Source organism: Hemibagrus wyckioides, linkage group LG22 (assembly GCF_019097595.1).
Source record: "Hemibagrus wyckioides isolate EC202008001 linkage group LG22, SWU_Hwy_1.0, whole genome shotgun sequence".
NCBI lineage: Eukaryota > Metazoa > Chordata > Actinopteri > Siluriformes > Bagridae > Hemibagrus > Hemibagrus wyckioides.
In genome coordinates this window covers 2,419,494-2,441,106 of record NC_080731.1, presented here as the reverse complement: position 1 = coordinate 2,441,106, position 21,613 = coordinate 2,419,494, and the positions used below count along the sequence as shown (strand labels likewise).

Sequence of the window (21,613 nt, the reverse complement as noted above, 5' to 3'; positions counted from 1 at the left end):
TTCTCTGTCACTTCTAATAAAATCTACACTAATGACCAGGAGGTTATGAGTTCACATCGCAGAAGGAGGGGGGGGGGAGAGAGAGAGCTAATGGAAGAATAGAAAGACAGATAATTTTTTGTTTACATAAAAAAAACCATTACATTAAAAAATCTGTACAGTTCCTGTATCAAAAATCTGTTTTGCTTTATATCCTTAACTAACTAACTAACTAACTAACCAACTATGCTCCGAAACGAACGAACTATACCTTCCCGCTGATTGGGTGTTTACTGTCATGTGATCGAAATCTCGCAAACGATTGGCTCATTCATATGAAAGGCGGAAGTGGCAGTGCAGCTGTTGCGCACCGTTAGTTTAGTGATATGCCTGTACTGGATTGTTAGATTTTTTACCAGATTTTAAGGTAGATTTTAAATGTTTTTATGAACAGTTTGTTAACAGGGGAAGTTGTTTTGACTCTGTTTTGCAGCGGCGGTGGAAGTTTACTCGGAGACGGAAGAGGTTTTTGAGTGGCGAATCAACGACGCTGTGGCTGTTAACGTCCGGTATGGAGCCAAATTTGAAAACTAGCCTCGTTAGCTTAGCATAGTTGTAGTTCAGCCCAGGCTGACTGTCAGCAGTTCAACCTTAATAGCTATAAATATTCAAATTTTCGATTATTAATGATACAAATGATCGACTTATTAAGCTTTATAACATGCTATATCCGTCACTAATATGGTATTTTGCGCATTAATAATTGCAATATTAGACTTATTGAAATCGCTAACATGTTAGCTAGGCTAATAAAGAACAACATACAAGTCTCAGATATTTAATAAAATATAATCTTTTCTTTATATTTCACCCGTGCAAACAACAAGATAAGAGTTTCTAAGTCGATATGAACACACCTTTGTGCGTGTTTGTTTCTGATATTTGTCCTACAGGCCAGTGCAAAAGTTTGTGCACCCCCGTGTTCACGGTTTTTAATCAGTATTATATTTTGTAAATGTATTTAACTTCAGTCTTAAATCTAAGCAGCCATTTTAAATCTTTTAGGATCTGTATTTCTCTGTGTTGTGGTGTTTAGTGTCGTTTCTATTTGTGTGTGAATGCACTTGTTTATTCATCTTCACAATTCTGGAGTTCAGCTCATGTGATGTGATGTACACCGATCAGGCATAACATTATGACTACCTGCCTAATAATGTGTTGGTCCCCATTTTTGCTGACAAAACAGCCTTACCCGGTCGAGGCATGATGGACTCCACTAGATCCCTGAAGGTGTGCTGTATCTAGCACCAAGATGTTGGCAGCAGATCCTTTAAGTCCTGTAAGTTGTGAGGTGGGGACTACATGGACTTAAAGGATACTTTTGATAAGTACTGACCACTGCAGACACCCCACAAGAGCTGCAGTTTTGGAGATGCTCTGATCCAGTGGTCTATCCATCATCACAATTTGGCCCCTCGTCAAACTATCTCAAATCCTTACGCTTGTCCATTTTTCCTGCTTCTAACATCAACTTTGAGGACAAAATGTTCACTTGCTGCCTAATGCACTATATTGCCAAAAGTATTGGGACACCCCTCCAAATCATTGAAATTCAGGGGTTGGGCTCGGCCCCTTAGTTCCAGTGAAAGGAACTCTTAATGCTTCAACTTCAGTTCAAAAGACATTTTGGACAATTTCATGTTTTGTGGGAACAGTTTGGTGTGGAGGAACTTGACTGTCCTGCACAGAGTCCTGACCTCAACCCCATAGAACACCTTTGGGATGAATTAGAGCGGACACTGTGAGCCAGGTCAACTTGTCCAACAAACACGCCCTTATCCGAGAGCTTAAAACACATCCTCATGGTAGTTCACTCGGTCAGGGATTCATCCAGAACATTAAGTGAAAACCAGGTGATTTATTATCATTATTGGCATTAATTAAAGGAATATAAAAAAGAAAGAAAGCGAGTGAGCCAAAACAAATAGATAAATTAACACGAAATAAAACGAATCATTTAATTAAAGTGAAAGGCAGGGCGGAGAATAAACTGGAGGACGTCCTGCCCACGCAGAGCCGTAAACAAACACCTCAGCTTACTCAAGATTATTAACTTTATATCTTATTAAACATTTTCACTGCAGAAGTCAGTCACGATAACTTCCTCTTCATTCTTCCAGCCTTTACCCTGATGGCTCGTTTCGTCCTCCAGCTCTCTTTACGCCTTGCCTTTTATGGAGTTTTGTGGGCGTCACCATATGCAAATGAGCTGAGTGATAATCTCGGTATTGTCTCCAGTCCTCGGAAAACTGTGGGGTTTTTTTCAGCCATAAATAAAAATTAAAGACACAATTGGTTTGTTTTGTCGCTGCGGCTTCACGTTATCGCTTCTGGGCAAATAAAGGTCTGACCTTGAACCGTGAACTGACCCTAGCCTTCTCTCCAGTGTTCATTAATGCCGTCCGGCTTCGTCCAGCAGGCTTCATTTGTTTTGTTTTTTTCTATCCTTATGGACACACCTCTCCTCTCAGACTGTTCTCTTTTTACAGAGCTGCTCCAGAATCAACAAATATTCTTACAAAAAATAATGATTTTGTTGTTTTGTTTTGTTTCATTTCACATATCGATCGCTTCAGCTGCAGTATTTTCCCAGTGAAATTCCTTCCCAGTTCTGAATCCGGTCCACTGTTTGATGACCTCTGACCTCCATGCAGGATTTGAAGCTTGCTCATGAAAATTCCCGACTCTTGTAATATTTATACAGCATTGATTTTCTTTTCTTTCTTTTTTTTCATCCAGAAACTAAGAATGCAGATTTGAGCTGAACACAACACCGAGCTGAGAGAAGTCTGTTCTGATTGATTTTTCATCTCTTTCATTTTCTCTCTCTCTCTTTCTTCCTCCCTCTGTCTCTCTCTCTCTCTCTCTCTCTCTCTCTGTCTTCCTTCGTTCCTATCTCTCTCTCTCTCTTTCTTCCTCCCTCTCTCTCTCTCTCTCTCTCTCTTTCTTCCTCCCTTCCTCTCTCTGTCTCTTTCTTCCTCCCTTCCTCTCTCTCTCTCTCTCTCTCTCAGCATGGAGAGTGAGGCAGTGATGGAGGAGAGCCGAACACCGCTGGGGCCGCTGACTCCCTCGCAACAGAACAGCGAAAACGCAGCTTCTCTGGATTTCTCCAAACTCACACCGTCTCAGTTCGGCATCACCCCCAACAGCTTCACAGCTTTCCCCAAAGACAAAGGTAAAAGGAAAACAGAGAATTTATTCTCTTAGTGAAGTAAAGGAACCTGAATCTCACCTCTTGATTTATTTATTTATTTATTTTTTAAATTCCAGATAAATCCCGAGTGTCTCAGCTGAAGGCGAGGAGGAGATCCACGATCGGCCTGAGAGGATCCCCCGAAACCAACTCCCTTATCTGCTTCAGAGCCAAGCAGGCCATGAAGACGCCTCCTCGCACCCCTCAGGTGTGTCACTGTCAGGGGCACTTACATTATACGCTTTTACCCCCGGTGTGTAGGTCTGAGCAGGAACGTGAGCGGTCTGATCCACAGATAACAAATAAATATACATTTTAAAATTCACAAACACTTCTGTACAACTTGGAGCAAAATAAATCCCCTGAATGAAACTGTCAACTGAGAATATAAATAAATAAAAAAAATATTAAAAATAACAGATACAGTGGAACCTCGACATAGGAATTTAATCCATTCTGGAGGCGAGTTCTTAAGGTGAAAATGTATATTGAAAATGAAAATGTGAAAGTGAAAATGAGATGAATTTTCTCATAAGGAATAATGTAAACACAGATAATCCGTTCCAGCCGGCCAGAAATATTCCCAATACGAAGCGTATGTAAACTGTACGGCTGCCCACAAAGAACTGACCCAAGCCAAGCATTCCATATCAAGGCTCCTCACAGGAAGTCGTGCCACCAAGCTTGGGCTAAAAATAGAACGGAGCACCCACACCACCAATCTATCAACAAAAAAACACCCGAAAAATCACCTAGCTTTTGAACGCATGCTGAAGGAAACGGTATCGTGGGTCGACTCCAAACAGCTTTCACTGACTGAAAAAAAATGTATAAACTCGCTTCGCTTGGCGTTCCACTGACGCAGACAAGTTTTAAACGGCTCCCGGACGTATGCGCGACTTAGCCGGTGTTCAGTTCGGGTCGTTGGTATGGCGAACATTTCTTGCAAAATTTCAATTCTTAAGGTGAAAATTAAAATGTCTTTTAAAGAAAACAGTCAGAAAATGTAATCCATTTGCTAATATATACTTGTCCTTGTAAAGCACTTGTTAGAGAGTCCGCTGTTTTCGGGCCGCGACTCCATAAAACAGAAGATGGCGGCTTTCCAGCATCTGATGGGGACGGAGGAGGAGGAAGGGAAGGAGGAAGAGGAGAGAGAGAGACCCATCCAGTTTGGTCAGTTTATCTCTTTAAATCAGCTCGTGATTATTTTATACAGCTAATAATGTCCCTGATTAAAAGAGTGTGTGTGTGTTTTGGATGATGAGGTACGAGATGATGAGAAAATGCTCTTGTCGAAAGAAACACCGGTTTCAGATTCTACAAGTGATCTTTAACATATCGTGACTCTGGGTGAAGAAGAGCTGCAAGTGATTTCAGAATGAAGCTGAAAAATAGGAAGGAAAAAAAATATATATATATATAGCTACGCTTGAATTCGTGAGAGTTTTAATGTATTCGTTTACATTCTCGAACCCACCGCTCCACTCTAAAGCCGTTACCACCGTCTCTGTGTTTTTCTGTGTGTTTGCAGATGATGATGGCGGTTCTGAGGAGAGAGAGAACCGGCTCGCTCCTGTCACACCTCCTCTATCGAAGAGACGCCGCAGGGGAACTCCTCACCGGAGCCTGTGGGAGGAGCAGATCGAGGAGGAGCCGCTGTCCGAGCTCACACGCTCTCCGAAACGTCCGCCACAGGTCAGTGTGTGAGCTCAGGTTTAATTAATAAATAAATAAATAAATTAAACTTTAGGACAATCAACCTCGAGACCATGACAGTGACTCACATCATCACACCACCCTGTCATCTCTTATTTACAGAATCGTTTATTTGTGAAAGTGTTACGCTCTTTCTGTTTTTCGTGCTGTGATTTTAGTGCAGTGATATTTAATGCTGTGGAGCACTCCTGAAGTGAGCTCTCTGCAGGGCCGTGAGATCTGACCCATGTCCTGAATCACACCATCATTCTGCTGCCACACGTAACACAACTGTTCAATTATTACACTCTGTTATTATTAAAGGGATATTTTTCTTGTAAAAAAATGAACAATATATATATAAAAAAAATACATATAAATATACATATAAAAAGAAAAATAAGCTGATAATGATGACAATAATTATAACTATAAATAATAATAATTGTAATTATAATAACTATAAAAATGATGCTAATAATAATTGTTAATAATAATAACTAGAAAAAATTAAGGTTCTAATAGTAATAATAATTGCTATAAAAAACTAAGATTCTAATAATTGTAATAGTAAAAAAAATAAAAGAATGAAGATTATAATAATAATAATAATGAAAAAATAAGTTTACACCGTTAAAAATTAAAATTTATCATTCATTTTTTAATTTATTTTTTAAATGTGATTGATGTGCACATAAAAGAAAAATAAACAAGTACATAAATTTAAGAGGAAAAATAATTCCTATAAATGAGTGTATTAAAAAGATTTTTGTTTATTTTGTTATTAATTATTTATTTCTTTTATTGCAGTTACGGGTTTCAGGCATTAATTTTTTCTTTAAATGTAACAATAATTTTTGTTTTTTATTTTATTTTATTTTTTTTACAATGAAATTTATCAACTGTATTTATACAAATATTGAACAGAAAAGGAGAGAAAACATGTAAAAGGAGAACTTGTAGGATATTTTTTTAGATGCTTCATTTGCAGTGACATTTATTATTCCTTAAAAATCTTAATTCATTAAACAAAAAAAAGAGAAAAATATCTTACTTAGAAACGATTTCTGAGTAAAGTGTATTATTACTAAACGTACATCAGGTGATGTATCGATATTTTGAACGTTACATAAACATCTCCTTACCAAACCGTCACCATGGCAACACAGTGAATGAGCTGTTGCTATAGAAACGGGAAAGTATCAGCCTGAGTGTATCGGAGCATTTAGATGTAATTAGGCAGCTTCTGATCAATCAGAATGCAGGAGCAAAACACACACATACACACTTCCTGTACACTCCTACACTCTTGTCTATGATCAGACTCTAAAGCTGAGATCACAGCCTGAGCGTTTTTCTTTCCAGCCCTGTTCTTGTCACTGACATGGCAGGATTAAAGCACCTCTTTCAATTTCTTTACGCTGAAGTTTCCGAGATTGTAAAAAGTTGTCTCTGGCATTCGGAGCCACGTCTGCCTCAAGCCTGCGTTTTTATTTCCTAATCATCTCCACTCGAATCGGCGCGAGAACAAAGCGCCGTCCCAGTCGTCTAATTAGCGAGACGTTCTAACAGGAATACATCAGGGATAACGCTTCAGCCCGGGAGTCGGGCTCGAGGTTTCCCGTATAATTCACTTTCCAAAAACAGGACAGCTTTCACACCAAGATTTTTCATGTCTAATTTAAAAAAAAAAAAAAGTATATATAATCATCAGGTAGACACCAGGACCTGTGTTTACACATCACACGCTCAGAGCAAAGAGAGTTCCAGACAAAACAACAGAAACGAAGACCTGAAAGTGCATCAGAGCTCTCCTGTGTGTCAGTGCGTTATACTAATAAACACACAACACTCAGTACACAAGCAAACACCACAGGGCATGCAGCCAGAGGGAAATAATCCAAGACCAGAATTCTCATGAGTGTCTGGGTGAGTTCCTGCGAGTGTCTGGGTGAGTTCCTGCGAGTGTCTGGGTGAGTTCCTGCGAGTGTCTGGGTGAGTTCCAGCGAGTGTCTGGGTGAGTTCCTGCGAGTGTCTGGGTGAGTTCCTGCGAGTGTCTGGGTGAGTTCCAGCGAGTGTCTGGGTGAGTTCCTGCGAGTGTCTGGGTGAGTTCCAGCGAGTGTCTGGGTGAGTTCCAGCGAGTGTCTGGGTGAGTTCCAGCGAGTGTCTGGGTGAGTTCTGGTGAGATTCCGTGTGAATCTTTGCGAGAGTGTGTGTGAAATCTCTCTGGGGCGACTGGAGTGTGTGCTGTAGTTGCATCACCGAAGTGTAAAGCAACAAGCAGCAGGGTTTATTTTCTTTCTGTGTATAAGATGAACTCTGCTCTTGCTGGTTTATCCTCTCCCCCTGTATCTGGAGAAAACACTATCTCAAATAATCTGCATTATTCCGGTGATGAAACCCGCTGCACGCTCGAGAGGCCAGGGCGCTATCTTAGCCACCGTCATTATCAGTGTCTGTGGAAGTAAACCGTGTGACCTGTAAAAGTTCTACATCAGTAAAAGGACAAGAACGAACACAGATTGCGTGGATTTGTTCTCGCCACACGTTACATCACACCGCCATGATTTATCTTCCTTTATCACATGTCGGCCCCGGCGGAGTTCAGCATATGGAGCAGATGGGCTGAGCTGGCACAGAGGAGAGCAGAGGAAACACAGTAAGATCCAGCATTGTTGATTTATTTTATTTATTTTTTCACTTTCTCTCCTCGTATCTAGAAGAACTCTTCCGAGTTTAAAAGCCCGGAGAGGCCACCGAGTCTGGGTTTGGGTCTGGACTCGCAGTCTCAGCTCATGTCTTTCCCCATGCTCTCGAAGCCCGAGTTGATCAAAACAGGTACATCAGACATGAAACAGGAAATATTACTAGTTCCCACTTTTTTCCACTCATTGCATTCATGTCATCTCGGTGTTTCTGCTTCCTCAGGTGACCTCGAGATCTCCTCCGTGTCCAAAAAGAAGCGTGTCCGTTTCGGTGCGCCCCTCTCCCCCGAGTTCTTTGATAAAACTCTCCCCCCGAGTACCCCGCTTCAGAAAGGTGCCGCGCCCGCATGCCCGCCATCATCCACGGGACGCAAACCGTCCCTCCTTAAAACACCGCAGAGCTTCGAGCCGCCTCTGCCTCAGCCTGATTTCGGCAGCCCCGGGAAAAACGGAGCGTCTCCGGTACTAACCACACACCCCTACAGCGACGGGGGAGCGGACTGCGACGAGGTGTTTCTGCACAACCAGAAGGTCCGATTTAAAAAAAAAAAAAAAAAAAAAAAAAAAAAAATTGTTGCAGCAAAATCTCACTCAAGTGCTGTTTGTCTAATCAAGAGCATCTGATCGTTTTTATTTTTTTATGATTTTGATCTATTTTTGGTCCAAATTTCTAGGGCTTTGATAAGTCTACATGTTTATCTAACATCAAAAAGCATTATTGAATCAAAAATTTAAAAAACTATAATCAGAAACTTAAACCATTTACATGCAGCCATATAATCAGATTATTTATTTATTTATTTGCACTGATCAGGCATAACATTATGACCACTTGCCTAATAAAAGATAATGTGATTCATCAGACCAGGCCTATTGTTGCTGCTACTTTCGGTGGTTCACAGGGTTCAGCATGGGCAGCCTGACTGGTTTGCAGATACGCAGCCCCATACGCAACGAACTGTCCTGCACTGTGTATTCTGACCCCTTTCTATCAGAATCAGCATTAACTTCTTCAGCAATTTGAGTAACAGTAGCTCGTCTGTTGGATCGGATCACACGGGCCAGCCTTCTCTCCCCACGTGCATCAATGAGTCTTGACCGCCCATGACCCTGTCACCGGTTCACCACTGTTCCTTCCTTGGAGCACTTTTGATAGATACTGACCACTGCAGACCAGGAACACCCCACAAGAGCTGCAGTTTTGGAGATGCTCTGATCCAGTGGTCTAGCCATCACAATTTGGCCCTTTTGGTCAAAATCACTCAAATCCTTACTCTTGTCCATTTTTCCTGCTTCTAACATCAACTTTGAGGACAAAATGTTCACTGGCTGCCTGATATATCCCACCCACTAACAGGTGCCATGATGAGGAGATCATCAGTCTTATACACTTCCTGTCAGTGGTCATAATGTTATGAATGATCTGTGTATTTATTTATTTATTCCACTTCCCATTTTGAGGCAGATTGAGGATGTGGATTAAACACACTAGGTTTCATATTTGATGGTCATTTTCAGGACACAGTATTTTATTTTCCTTTTTAAAGAAAACCATCCTTTCATATCGAGGAGGACGAGTAAAAGCGTCTCTTTAATCATCTCACGTTAATGACTCTGTTTTGCTGAAACGGCGCTCGTTTAAATCTCGTTATAATCCTGTTTAAAAAAAACAAAAAAAAACGCAGCTCGATTTAAAAAGCTTGAACCTGCTGACTGGACTCGTGAGCTTCTTGTTGCTATGGTAACACTGGCACCGAACCTCGCCGCATTATCATTTAAAGCCAGTGTATATACACAGTTAATGGAGTGAAGGACATTGTAAAGGATTTGATTGTTCCTCATGGATTTAAAAATATAGGATTTTTATTTTGTTGTGAGTTTAACAGGCTGCTTCCGAGGCCAACGATCAATAATTAATAATAATAATGATGATGATTTACATGTAGTGTGGATAGAATTTTAGATATATGTAGAAATATATGTATATTTTAATATATAGAGAAGAGTCATGGAGAATTGCTTCATGTGATCATGATGTGGATCTCTGTAGAGGATTTGAGGTCCAGAGATGTGTGAGAGTTTGAGTTTTTAATGGTGTAACTGGTCCATCTGATGATTCTCCCTGCTCTCAGATCTCCTTCCCCATCATGGATGAGGAGTACGATAATCCCCCAGAGGACACTAAAGGTCTGTTCTTCAATTATTTCATCACAAATCATTTCTACATTCATGATGAATTGTTTTTCTTTTTTACTATTTCTTATTTTATTATTTAAAGCCATTTAATTATTTATTTATTATTTATTTATTTATTATTTTATGATGTTCTGTAGAGTTTTAGAGCAAACCTTCATAAGGATACAGTCTGGATTTACAGAGAGAGAGAGAGAGAGAGAGATGAATTGGCAGATAGATATAGGTAGATGGAGAGGATGGATGGATTGAGCGATAGATGGATGAAGAGAGAGGGAGAGATAGAGATGGATAGGTAGTTGGTTAGAGAGATATATGGATGGTTAGAGTGATGGACAGATGGACAACGATGGAGAGAGAGATGGATAGAGAAGGATATGTAGCTGGATAGAGAGAGAGATGGGTAGAGATAGAAAGAGATAGATATCTAGATAGATAGATATCTAGATAGATAGATAGATAGATAGATAGATAGATAGATAGATAGATAGATAGATAGATAGATAGATAGATAAGTAGAAATAGAGGGATTTACAGTATAAAGAGAGAGATAGACTAATAGACATGTAGTTAGAGGTTGAGGGGGATGGATGGATGGATGGATGGATGGACGTAGAGATAAACGGCCAAAGAGATGGGTACAGGTAGAGAGATATAGAGAGAGAGAGATGGATTGATGGAGAGACATGTAGAGGTGGAGAGGTGTATAGAGTGATGGAAAGATAGAAAGAGAGAAGAATAGAGAATGAGAGAGAGATGGATATAGATGGATGAATGGATAGGTAGTTGGATAGAGAGAGATGGATAGATGGATAGGTACTTGGATAGAGAGAGAGGGATGGATAGGTAGTTGGATAAAGAGAGATGGGAGAGATGGATTGATGGATGGATAGGTAATTGGATAGAGAGAGATGGATATATATGGATAGATGGTTAGGTGTGTGTGATTTCGTGGCAGTGGGTTAGTGTATTCCACACTGGTATTATAAACATGTATCATTAAGAGTATTTATGGTGATGTATTAGTCTCAGTTATTATAATGGTGCCTCAGTGTCACAGTAACTCCACCTTCCTCCACAGATCCATCAAATCACGACCCGCTCACCAAACACCCCGAAATCACAAACTCCGCTTTTCAAGAGGACGAAAAAACCCTCGCTCCCGAGTGTCCAGCACTTCCTCCAGCAGGTGACGTGTGCAGAGCTGCAGCAGGATGAACAGATGAACGAGTCTAGGCCTGATCTCCTGCATACAGAATACAGAAATCCTGTGCATTCGAAAAAACGTTTAGAGAATTCACACGAGAAGATTTACTAACGTAAAGCTCAAGTGATTTTATTTCCTATTACACACGCACACATTACATTATTAAATACATCAAATATTTATTTCAAATATGTTCTGTACTGTAGACCTTTAAACATTAAGGAGATACTAGACACACACGTACACTATACTGCCAAAAGTTTTGGGACACCCCTCCAAATCATTGAATTCAGGGGTTGGGCTTGGCCCCTTAGTTCCAGTGAAAGGAACTCTTAATGCTTCAGCTTCATACCAAGACATTTTATACATGACCCCTTCCTGTTCCAACATGACTGCACACCAGTGACCAAAGCAATGTCCATAAAGACATGGATGAGTGAGTCTGGTGTGGAGGAACTTGACTGGCCTGCACAGAGTCCTGACCTCAACCCCATAGAACACCTTTGGAATAAATTATAGTGTAGACTCTGAGCAAAACTGGGACATTTGCCTTTACATGCACATGAATGTAATATGGAGTTGTCCCGCCCCTTTACAGCTATAACAGCTTCAACTCTTCTGGGAAGGCTTTCCACAAGGTTTAGGAGTGTGTTTATGGGAATTTTTGACCATTTCATTACAAGCGCATTTGTGAGGTCAGGCACTGATGTTGGAGGAGAAGATCTGGCTCACAGTTGTACAAAATGTCTTGCTATGCTGGAGCATTAAGAGTTCCTTTCACTAGAACTCAGAGGCTAAGCCCAACTTTTGGCAATATAAGTTCATCACAGATTGTTGGAATAAATTTTTTTTTTTTTACCCTGTATCCCTCTCAAGAGAGTCATCGTCCTTCATGTTTGCAATTGTCCCAACTCGTCTAAGAATCGATTTTCATCATTCCTTTTTCTGTTGAGATAATGCTAATTATGAGGAAGCTGAAACGATCCAGACGAAACAAGACGTTTTCTTCTCCAACACCCTCACTTTAAAAATAACTGGGACTGAGAAGGAGAGTGAATAATGAACATAAACAAATGAATATTGTAAATATTTCTTTGGCTCCAAGCTGAAATTTAGAGTCCGATATCCACCAATAGGGGAACAGGATCGGCTGGGAAGATGACAGGACTCGCAGGATCCGGTGAAACGTCAGGGATACATGCTAACAGGCTGAAAACATTTCTGAACATCTCGAAGTTTCTGTTTCATGTCTGAATTCTACATCATGAAGTAACTAGTAATTCTGCTGCTCTCAGTGTGAAAAAAAGGCTTACGTGTGATGTCTTTCTTCAGCAGAACCAGAAGACCAGCGTCAGCCGCAGAAGATCTCCGAGTCCTCTGCTGAAGCTCCTCGCTCTCGTGGGAGAAAGAGGAAGGTACGATTCACAGCAGCGCTCATGTAGAGCTCCTCACGTGACGTACGATAATCTCAGTGTGAATGCTCTGGCACTGAACCATTCTCATACTGGTGCTTTAACTTTCAGTAAATATTCATGAGTGCTTCTGTTTTCACTACAACAACAACTCAAAATCTACATTAAAAAATTATTTCGTTTTGTAAGTAAGTAGAATTTTGTGTGAGTTTACTGCAGTTCTGCTTTTATCCAGTAGGGGACGTTAATGTGAACAAAGTGAATGAAATGATAAAAAAAAAAAAACAAGCAAATAATTCAAAACAAATAACAGTAAGAAGATGGAGAAACTCATTGTTCTGAGTATCATGCGTTAATCCGGGATTATTTTTTTGGTTTTGTTTTGTTTTTTTGGAATAAAAATAAGATTTAAAAATCCAGATGAAATTAATTTTGGAGCTAAAATGAAAGAACAGTCCTCTGTTTTTACTGAGTAGCTACAAAGATCAGAGATTACAGCCTGATAAATAGCTCAATGGTGAAGGCAGATGACTAGCTGGAAATGAAGGATATTTTTTAATCAGATAAAATTTATTTCAGGCTTTAATTTATTTCTAAGATTTTAGGATATCAGAATCTAGAGATGTAGCTTGTGAACAGAGAATAGAAAAGATCCTCTATATCCTGATGCGTGTCATGTAGTGTAGAAGATAATCATGATATTATTATTATTTTATTTATTTATTTTTTGGTTGTAGCGCTCACGTCTAAACCATTTCAGCACCAGAAAGTTCTATAAAGACTGACAAGACTCTGAACACGTTCTCCTCCACAGCAGCCAGTACCGAGCGAGACCACGGAGACCAGAAGGAGCTCTCGATCCGCCGCCGAGTCCGCCAAGGGCAAGCTGAAGGTACGAGGACTTCCTGTTCTCTCTTCATCCTCCTCACACATCATCACCTCATTCAGTTTAACGGGCTCCTAAACCGCGCTCTTCATCTTCTCTGATAGCACTTAACATCATTCTGGGTCACGTCTCACATCAGAGCTACGGAATCTCCATAAATATCTAGTTGAGAGCAAAAGTTTGTGCACCCATATGAAGGCCAGTGGTAAGAGGGCAAGGGATTCAGGAGACATTTTATTGTTATTAGAAGATGTAAAATCCTCTAATTGACCCTGATTCTTTGTTTATGTAGTGTAGATAGTCGAGAGATCCCTTTTTAAAAATGCAAACTTTATGATAATTGTATAATTTTGTATCCAATTATAAGACTCGTATTTGGACGTACATGCTGTGTTTCGCAGACCTAGAGAGATAGAGAGTGATGGATAAATCCATAGATATAGGTAGAGATGGATGGATGGAGAGATGGGTAGGGAGAGATAAATAGAGCGATAGATGGATAGAGGGACATGTACAGGTGGATAGATAGATAGATAGATAGATAGATAGATAGATAGATAGACGGATGGATGGATGGACAGATGGATAGATGGATGAATAGACAGATAGACGGGCGGATAGAAGGATGGATAGACAGACGGACAGATAAAAGATGGATGGATTTATGGATAGATAGACGGATGGATGGATGGATAGACGGACGGACGGATGGAGAGATGGATGAAGAGACAGATAGACGGGCGGGTAGAAGGATGGATAGACGGATGGACAGATAGAAAGATGGATGGATGGATTTATGGATAGATAGACGGATGGATGGATGGATAGACGGACGGACAGATGGATAGACAGACAGATAGACGAACGGATGGAGAGATGGATGAATAGACAGATAGACGGGCAGATAGAAAGATGGATAGATGGATGGATTTATGGATAGATAGACAAACGGATGGATGGATAGATAGATTAGATAGACGGACGGATGGACAGATAGAAGGATGGGTGGATGGATAGACAGACAGATAGACAGACGGATGGAGAGACAGATAGACGGGTGGATAGAAGGATGGACGGATGGACAGATAGAAGGATGGATGGATGGATAGATAGACGGACGGATGGATGGATAGACAGACAGATAGACGGACAGACGGATGGATAGACGAACGGATGGAGAGATGGATGAATAGACAGATAGACGGGCAGATAGAAGGATGGATAGACGGACGGACAGATAGAAAGATGGATGGATTGATGGATAGATAGATGAAAGGATGGAGAGATGGATAGATGGATGGATGGATGGATAGACAGACAGACAGACAGACGGATGGAGAGATGGATGAATAGACAGATAGACAGGCAGATAGAAGGATGGATAGACGGACTGACTGATAGAAAGATGGATGGATTGATGGATAGATAGATAGACAAACGGATAGATAGATAGATAGATAGATAGATAGATAGATAGATAGATAGATAGATAGATAGATAGATAGATAGATAGATAGATAGATAGATAGATAGATAGATAGATAGATAGATAGATGTGTTTAAAATAATTCCTGGGGGAAAAAAGCAGGATCCCTGAGAGCGAGTTGTGGAATGAGACAAACATAAAACAATACTAGCGTGAGGTCTGAAAGCTCTTTAGCTCGGTGTAGGTGTTGTGATGAGATCCTCAGCTCAGTATCACCATGGAAAAAAAGAACCGTTTTGTTTTTTTCCATTTAAAGCACTGACCCTTTGATGCGCTAGTCGTTCTGCTAATCAGACTGTTGTGTTTAAAGACCACATCAGCGAAGAAGAGGTTCGGGACTAAAGAGGTGGACCGCTCGCTCTACGGCAAGAGAGACTACGCCTCCAAAAACCCGCTCCTCAGCCCCATCATCGAGTCCACAGCCTCCAGCCTGAGCAGCACCCCAACACAAGCACACACAGACACCAGCTCACCTGCCACAGGTAACACTCCTTTTTATTAAAGTGAAAACAAAAAAAACGAAAGCTCTAACACTGGAGACTCCTTCCATAAAACATAAACATCATCAGCAGTGACACACATAGCTGTTACTATAGAAACGCTAGCGCATTAGAACAAGAGCTGTGACTCTTATTAAATTCATCTGACCAATCAGAATGCAGAATTCAGCATCATATACAGACCACTTTCAGCCGAGGCTCCGCCCACGTTCGGGTGGGTTTCTCTCATCCTTCACCTTCTTTCTCTGTTCAAATTCAGATCAGCAGAGCAGAACTTCAATTACTGTCTCATGAGAGATTTCTTTTCTTCCTCCCGTCATCTGTTTTAATCCCCGGCGTGAAGAACAGTCGCAGCCGTCAGCCGAGCGTCTCTTTCTCCACGTTATTTAAATCCGTCCGTCTCCGAATCAGCGGTTAAACATTTTGCTCTTAAGTGAACTTTACTAAATGTTACGCCTCTCGCTTCCACAGTGCTGAAGGTAAACAGACAGGAAAATGGCAGATGTTTAAATGTGACAGAGATGTGAATGAGAACTTTTAGATGAAAAGGGCGACGTTTGTTTGTTGTTTATTTTTTTACTTCCTTCAGGATTCCGTTGAGTTTTTTGTGAACGCTTGACTCTGCTGTGACTTTAAGAAAAAATAAAAAAAATTGCTCTGCTTTTGAGTTCCCTTTTTTTGTGGAAATCACAAGCTCAGGATTCTTCTGTTAAACTCTGAGCAGTGAGACACATCTGTAAAGACTCTGTCTGAGAGCTGGACTCATCTTCACACACCTGAATGGAAGACGGATTCGGACAAACGTGTTTGTCACTGAAGGACGAGTGAACCTTAACGATCGGGTTGCCAGATTAGTACCAGTCTATACCATGCTTGTGCTTCATATCAAATAATCTGAATGAAATTTGAATGAAAGTTTTTATAGATTTACTACTGAATATACAGGAAGTAACTTTCTGTCCTCCTTCACAGATGAGGATCCTGACTCTCGTCCTGTTCCAGCTTTCAGCACTAAAGCAGCATCACCTGGCACTACAGCCAACCTGGTGACCGCAGCCGCCCTGTGGCGGCGGCGCTTCCTGCGTCAAGCCAAAGACGACGACTCAGGCAGTAACCTGACCGACGACAGCGTGCGCTCTGACGTCCAATCAGAAGCCGTCGTGGAGTCTTCCTTAATGTCTGCCAATAGACAAGTGAGCACGGGTCGAGCTGCCAGAGGAAGACGAAACTCAGCAGGCCGTCGCAGGAGGAGCGAGAAAACCGAGGTCCATCAGTCAGAAACTAACAAATCCAACCAGGAGGAGGAACCAGCAGGAGAACCGACCGCCACGGAGAAATTATACTCAGGAGCTCCAAAAAGAGGACGGAGGAGCGCTCCGACGAAACCCAGCTCCGTTTCCGAGGAAGAGGAACGGATAGAAGAACGAAGAGAAGCGGAACTGACGTGTAGGGACACGGTGGAATCTACAGGAAGTGAGAGAGAAGATGTGGAAATGAAGCAGAATTTAGGACAGGAAGAAATGGAGAAGGAGAAGGAGCCGAGACAGAATTCAGGACTTCATGAAGAAGTGGAGAAGAACGATGAAGACTTGACTCCAGCTTCAGTCCCCTCAGAAACGCTGGAGTCGTGGCAGCAGCCTGACTTCTGCATCGAGGACATCCTGAAGCCCGTAGCCAAGAGTCGAGTCTCGGTGAGACGCAGCCTGAGACACCGCAGGAGCGTGGACGTCCTTGCTAAAGGTCTCGCCTGGGTGGAGCACACGTCCCCACAGACGATCACTACGAACCGGAGGAGGACACGCGGCAGACTGAGTGCCGTCTCTCAGCCCCCTCCACTCCCTGAGCCACAGGAACCCCCGAGTGAGCGAGCGCTAACCGAAGAGCAGCTCTGAGCGCCTTTTCTTTTAACACATGAGTTTTAATTGGATTTTAGCTCTGCTCTGTGGTTTATAAGTTATACTGAAGCTGTGTTTCTGCAGTTCCACAGTTTACTGCGTTATTTTTATTTTTTTTAAACTCATTTGTATTTCAGACTTGGATTCTTCAGCATGATGATGATGATGGAATCTTCTGTATATCACTCATTTCCAATGTGTATCTACGCAAGATTTTCTTTTAAGAAGTTCCTGCAGATCTCTTCTGTATCATATCTACAGCATCTAACAGATTAAACACAATTCTCAACAAATATGATCAAGTTTGGATTTTTTGTTTATTAGCATTTAAGCTGTAAATTCTTGCTGCTTTTTATTCCTCTTTCATTCATTCGTTCATTCCTCTTTTCTGTATCTGGTCCTTAGTTGTTTTTTTTGTTTGTTTTTAGCACAGGTACTTCTTTTTTTTTCCTTTCCTTCCTTTTTATTCTTCCATTTTCTTGTTTCTTTTTTCTTGATTTAATTTGTATTTATTTCATTATTTTTTGTTCTTTTTTGTGCATGCTGTCTTTAATTTTTTCTTTTATTTAAAACTCGTTCCTATTATTACTATTTTTTCTGTTTCATTCCTCCTTTTCTTTTCTGTTCATTCCACTGTTCCTTTCATTGCATCTTTTCATAGTACTTAAAAATTTATTTTTTTTTAAACATCTAACAGTTTTATTTTTATTTTCTTTTTTTGCTTCTTACATTTATCCTCCTTTCTTTTATTCCTTCTTTCAATCTATTAATCATTTATTAATTTTCTCCTGTTTCCTGCTCTGCTCTTGTGTAATGTAGTGCTGTGGCCAGCAGAGGGCGAGCCGGAGCTTAGAATGTAGAAGTCACGACTGTAGGTTGTGTATTTCAGCCTTTACTACTCTCTCATTCTGTCTGCCGCTCTCTCTCACTCTGTCTTACTGTCTGCCTCTCTCTGTCTGTGTATCTGTCTCTCTGTCTCAATCTCCATCTGTCTCTCTCTTTCTCTGTTTGTCTCTCTCTCTGTCTATCTGTCTCTCTCTCACTCTTTCTGTCTGCCTGTCTTTCTCCCTGTCTGTCTATCTGTTTGTCTCTCTATCTAGCTGTCTCTCTCTCCCTATCTGTCTGTCTGCATCTACAGTACTGTCTGCAGTACTCACTAGCTGTAGATGACGGCAAATTTCTGAAATTGAATGTTTTCTCGTCCCGGGAGGCTTTCTTTTTTAAAATTCACAACAAAACAAATGACCTGATACACAAGATACGACAACGTCACGCATTTATGATAAAATATGTAAGGATAAAGATCACAGCGGCTTCGTAAATCGCTTATAAACATTTTAAAAAAAAAACAACTGATGCACCTTTTTGTTCTTCATTTTCCTGAAGTAGAGTAAAAACCTTGCTGTATTTGTTTATAGTTATTCAAGAGAATCTCCTTCTCTGCACCTGAAGTCGTAATTACGACTTCCCAGAAGAACTTGAACACACCGTGAGCCACTGAAGCTGCAGCAGCATTCAGAACTTCTGACGTCTTGTTGAAACAGGTTCCTGAGGTTCTGCTACTGCGACCCGGCACAAGACATGAAGACCTCCGCACTCTGTCTCCAACATCGGAGATTCAGAGCTTGGGGTTTTCCTGTAACGGCTATAACTTCTAGCGAGCAGCATCTCAAACACATTAGCAGTGAGAGAAGTGATGGAAACTGATGATTATCAGGAAGCTGAAGGTTCTTTAAAGGTTTCTTATATCAGGTTCTGTCTGAGCTGCAGAGCCTCTGATGTCTTTGGTGCACTTTTCTGGCTGTGAGCTTCAGGATCTTCGAGAGCTTTTCAGAGCGTTATCTAGCGGGAGCTGGTAGCATTAAAGACGCCACAGGAATCCTAAATATGTGTGTTACGTCAAGAGCTCAAGAAAATCTTGAGGATGGATTTTATTTTTGTGATTCTTCGCTGAAAATGGCAACGAAGATTTAGCCAGAGGAATAAAATTTCAGAGAACAGAAATTTTCACACATTAGCTTTCCAATTATTCCATTATTATTGGTCTAACTGTCCACTGAAACGTGAATAAACTCTTTCAGAAGTGTGTGTTGTGTCATGGTGTGTGGTCAGTAGGTCATTACACAAGCTCTGGAGCATTAACACCACAGGAGCATCTGAAGCTCCTCAGAGAAAAGCGTTTCCGGCTCTTCCAGTGGCATTGTGTTAAAAGTGTCCTGTAATTGACTTCTAGCTTCTGGATTCTAGCGGCAGCGTCGCTCTTTGAGAGCTTTAACACATGTAAACCCCTGCTGCTGATTGCCTTCAGTCATTTTTCACACTGCAATTGTCACAGCTCACCACTTAAGGCAAAATTCCATTTGACTTGAAGTAAAAGAAAAGTATTTTCTGCTCATTGAACAGGAGTTAAAATTGCTGCTGGAGTTTTTTTTTTTTTAAGCTGTGAAGGCTTTTTCTGGAGCGAGGTACAGGACGCGGCGCTGGAGACGTCTCTATGAGCTGTTTCAGCGTCTCCTCCTGACAGCGACGCGTCATTCTGCGGTTGTTATTAGCACAAAGTGTCTGTCTGAGCAGAAAAAAAAAACAATGATGAAGTCTACCTTCTGTAAAAATGCAGTGAACGCTTCTTGACCTGAAGTGTCTAGGGAATGGACTCAAGAAGGGTTTTTCCCACCCTCTGGGTCCTAGTGAACTCGGTTAAACAGAATCCTGGGATTGTGTAGTTAGAGGTTTAAGTTAAGCCTTTATTTGTCACATATACATTACTGCACAGTGAAATTCTTTCTTCACATATCCCATCCTTGGGGGTTGGGGTCAAAGCACAGGGTCAGCCATGATATAGCATCCCTGGAGGTTTAAGGGCCTTGCTCAAGGGCCCCAACAGTGGCAGCTTGGTAGTGCTGTGGCTTGAACCCCAACGACCCAGAGCCTTATCCACTTGAGCTACCACTGCCCCACACTGCTCCTACTTTCCCCTGGGGTGAACACTGAAACCTGGATCTCCATCAGTTGATGTTTCACGCTCTACATTCCTAAACCCTGGATTAACCTTCTGCTTATTTGCATATTTTTGGCACTGACAATCCTGATTGGATAAATCCAGCGTCGCTTTCGCTTTCATCAGTGAGAACCACAGTAAAGTTCAGGTCTGTGCTCGGTTATCTTTCACAGCTTTGTCGTCTTTTTTCCTCATCTAGTCGTCCAGACGCTCATCCGTTCTTTGATATCCGACTTGCGTGGGGTATTTCCTCCTCGCTACGGTGAACACTTCCGTGATGTTCGGTGTTTCTCCGCCTGACACTATCCATCGAGCCGTTTTTGTTTCAGTGTTCAGCTACTTCCTGGTTTTCACCTGATACGAGGATGAAGTGCTGTTCAATTTCTGATTGGGTGTCTTTTGCTAAGCAACCAGCCTCCTGATTGGTCAGAAGGGGTTATATTAATGCGCTGGTTGTAATTTGTCATTCTATTGTCATTTCTATGGTAACAGCTTACACAGGGATTTGTATAGTGGACACATTGCATTTTTAATGGATTTTAAAAAAGTAACAAAAAACATTTCTTTATTACATGGAAGGAGTCTCCAGTTTCAGTCATTCAGCTTCACCTACTGTTCCACTGGACACAGAGCAGAATTAACTAACTGCTTAATATCAGGTAGATTTTTTATTGTAAGAAAGCCGTAACCGAACACAGAGCTGAGAAGGAACCGCTCGAGGAACTGACCAGTGGCTCTCTGGACGTCCTGAGGACCTTCTGAGCGCGCGTACATGACTGTCAACACCGTGCATCATCATTGTGACTCAAAGTTTGGTGGAAAAAAAACCCTCAGGTCTTAAAAAACTCCTTATGCTATTTTGAGAAAGTGTTCTTTATCACGTCTGAAACCAGAGTGAAGAGAATCTGGTGCTTGTTCTAAAATCCCACGAGCTATGAAGATGAACCCTGATACCCATAATGCACTGCAGTGCTGAGAAGGAGCAGGGGATTAAATGAATTCCTTGCTGGATGAAGGATGGGTTTAATGAACGATCAAATTCACTGCACTTTTCTGAGGCAGAGTGACACTGCCATCTAGTGGACGGAAGAGACGTTTGAAATGAAGGTTGGGTTTTTTCGGCGTTGTAGAATAGCGACATCTAGTGGAAAGAAAGATGTTCGAGAGTCTGAGACTTGAACCCTTTACCATAAGGCAGGTTTTTAGAAATGTGTGTATAGAATAAGACTCTTTAATCTTGAGAATAATAATGTAAACTTGTTTTTTATTTTATACTAAATAAATGACCTCAGCGAGGTTCGATTCATTCATAAAATCTACATTTTCTTGTGTTCAGAGTGGGATTTTCCCTGAGATGTCTGGCCTCATGTGCCCTCTGAGGTGGCATCTGCAGACGTGTGT

The 21,613-nt window shown here is 41.3% G+C and overlaps 1 protein-coding gene across 6 annotated transcripts; it reads left to right on the top strand.

Annotated features, from left to right (window-relative positions):
- Positions 1–315: 315 nt before the first annotated feature.
- cdca2 (cell division cycle associated 2) lies at positions 316–17,500 on the top strand. Of its 6 annotated transcripts, none has more exons than XM_058375588.1 (13): positions 316–548; positions 3,051–3,214; positions 3,310–3,440; positions 4,276–4,408; positions 4,767–4,930; positions 7,654–7,768; positions 7,859–8,166; positions 9,768–9,822; positions 10,910–11,017; positions 12,368–12,450; positions 13,262–13,339; positions 15,130–15,301; positions 16,292–17,500. In XM_058375588.1, the coding sequence occupies exons 2-13, from the start codon at positions 3,052–3,054 to the stop codon at positions 17,209–17,211; spliced, it is 2,430 nt and encodes an 809-aa protein (XP_058231571.1). In that variant the 5' UTR covers positions 316–548; position 3,051; the 3' UTR covers positions 17,212–17,500. The 6 variants fall into 6 exon arrangements, with proteins under 6 accessions (XP_058231571.1, XP_058231572.1, XP_058231568.1 ...); XM_058375589.1 differs by having other exon boundaries at positions 7,651–7,768; positions 12,371–12,450; positions 13,265–13,339; XM_058375585.1 differs by having other exon boundaries at positions 7,651–7,768; positions 12,371–12,450.
- Positions 17,501–21,613: the final 4,113 nt, after the last annotated feature.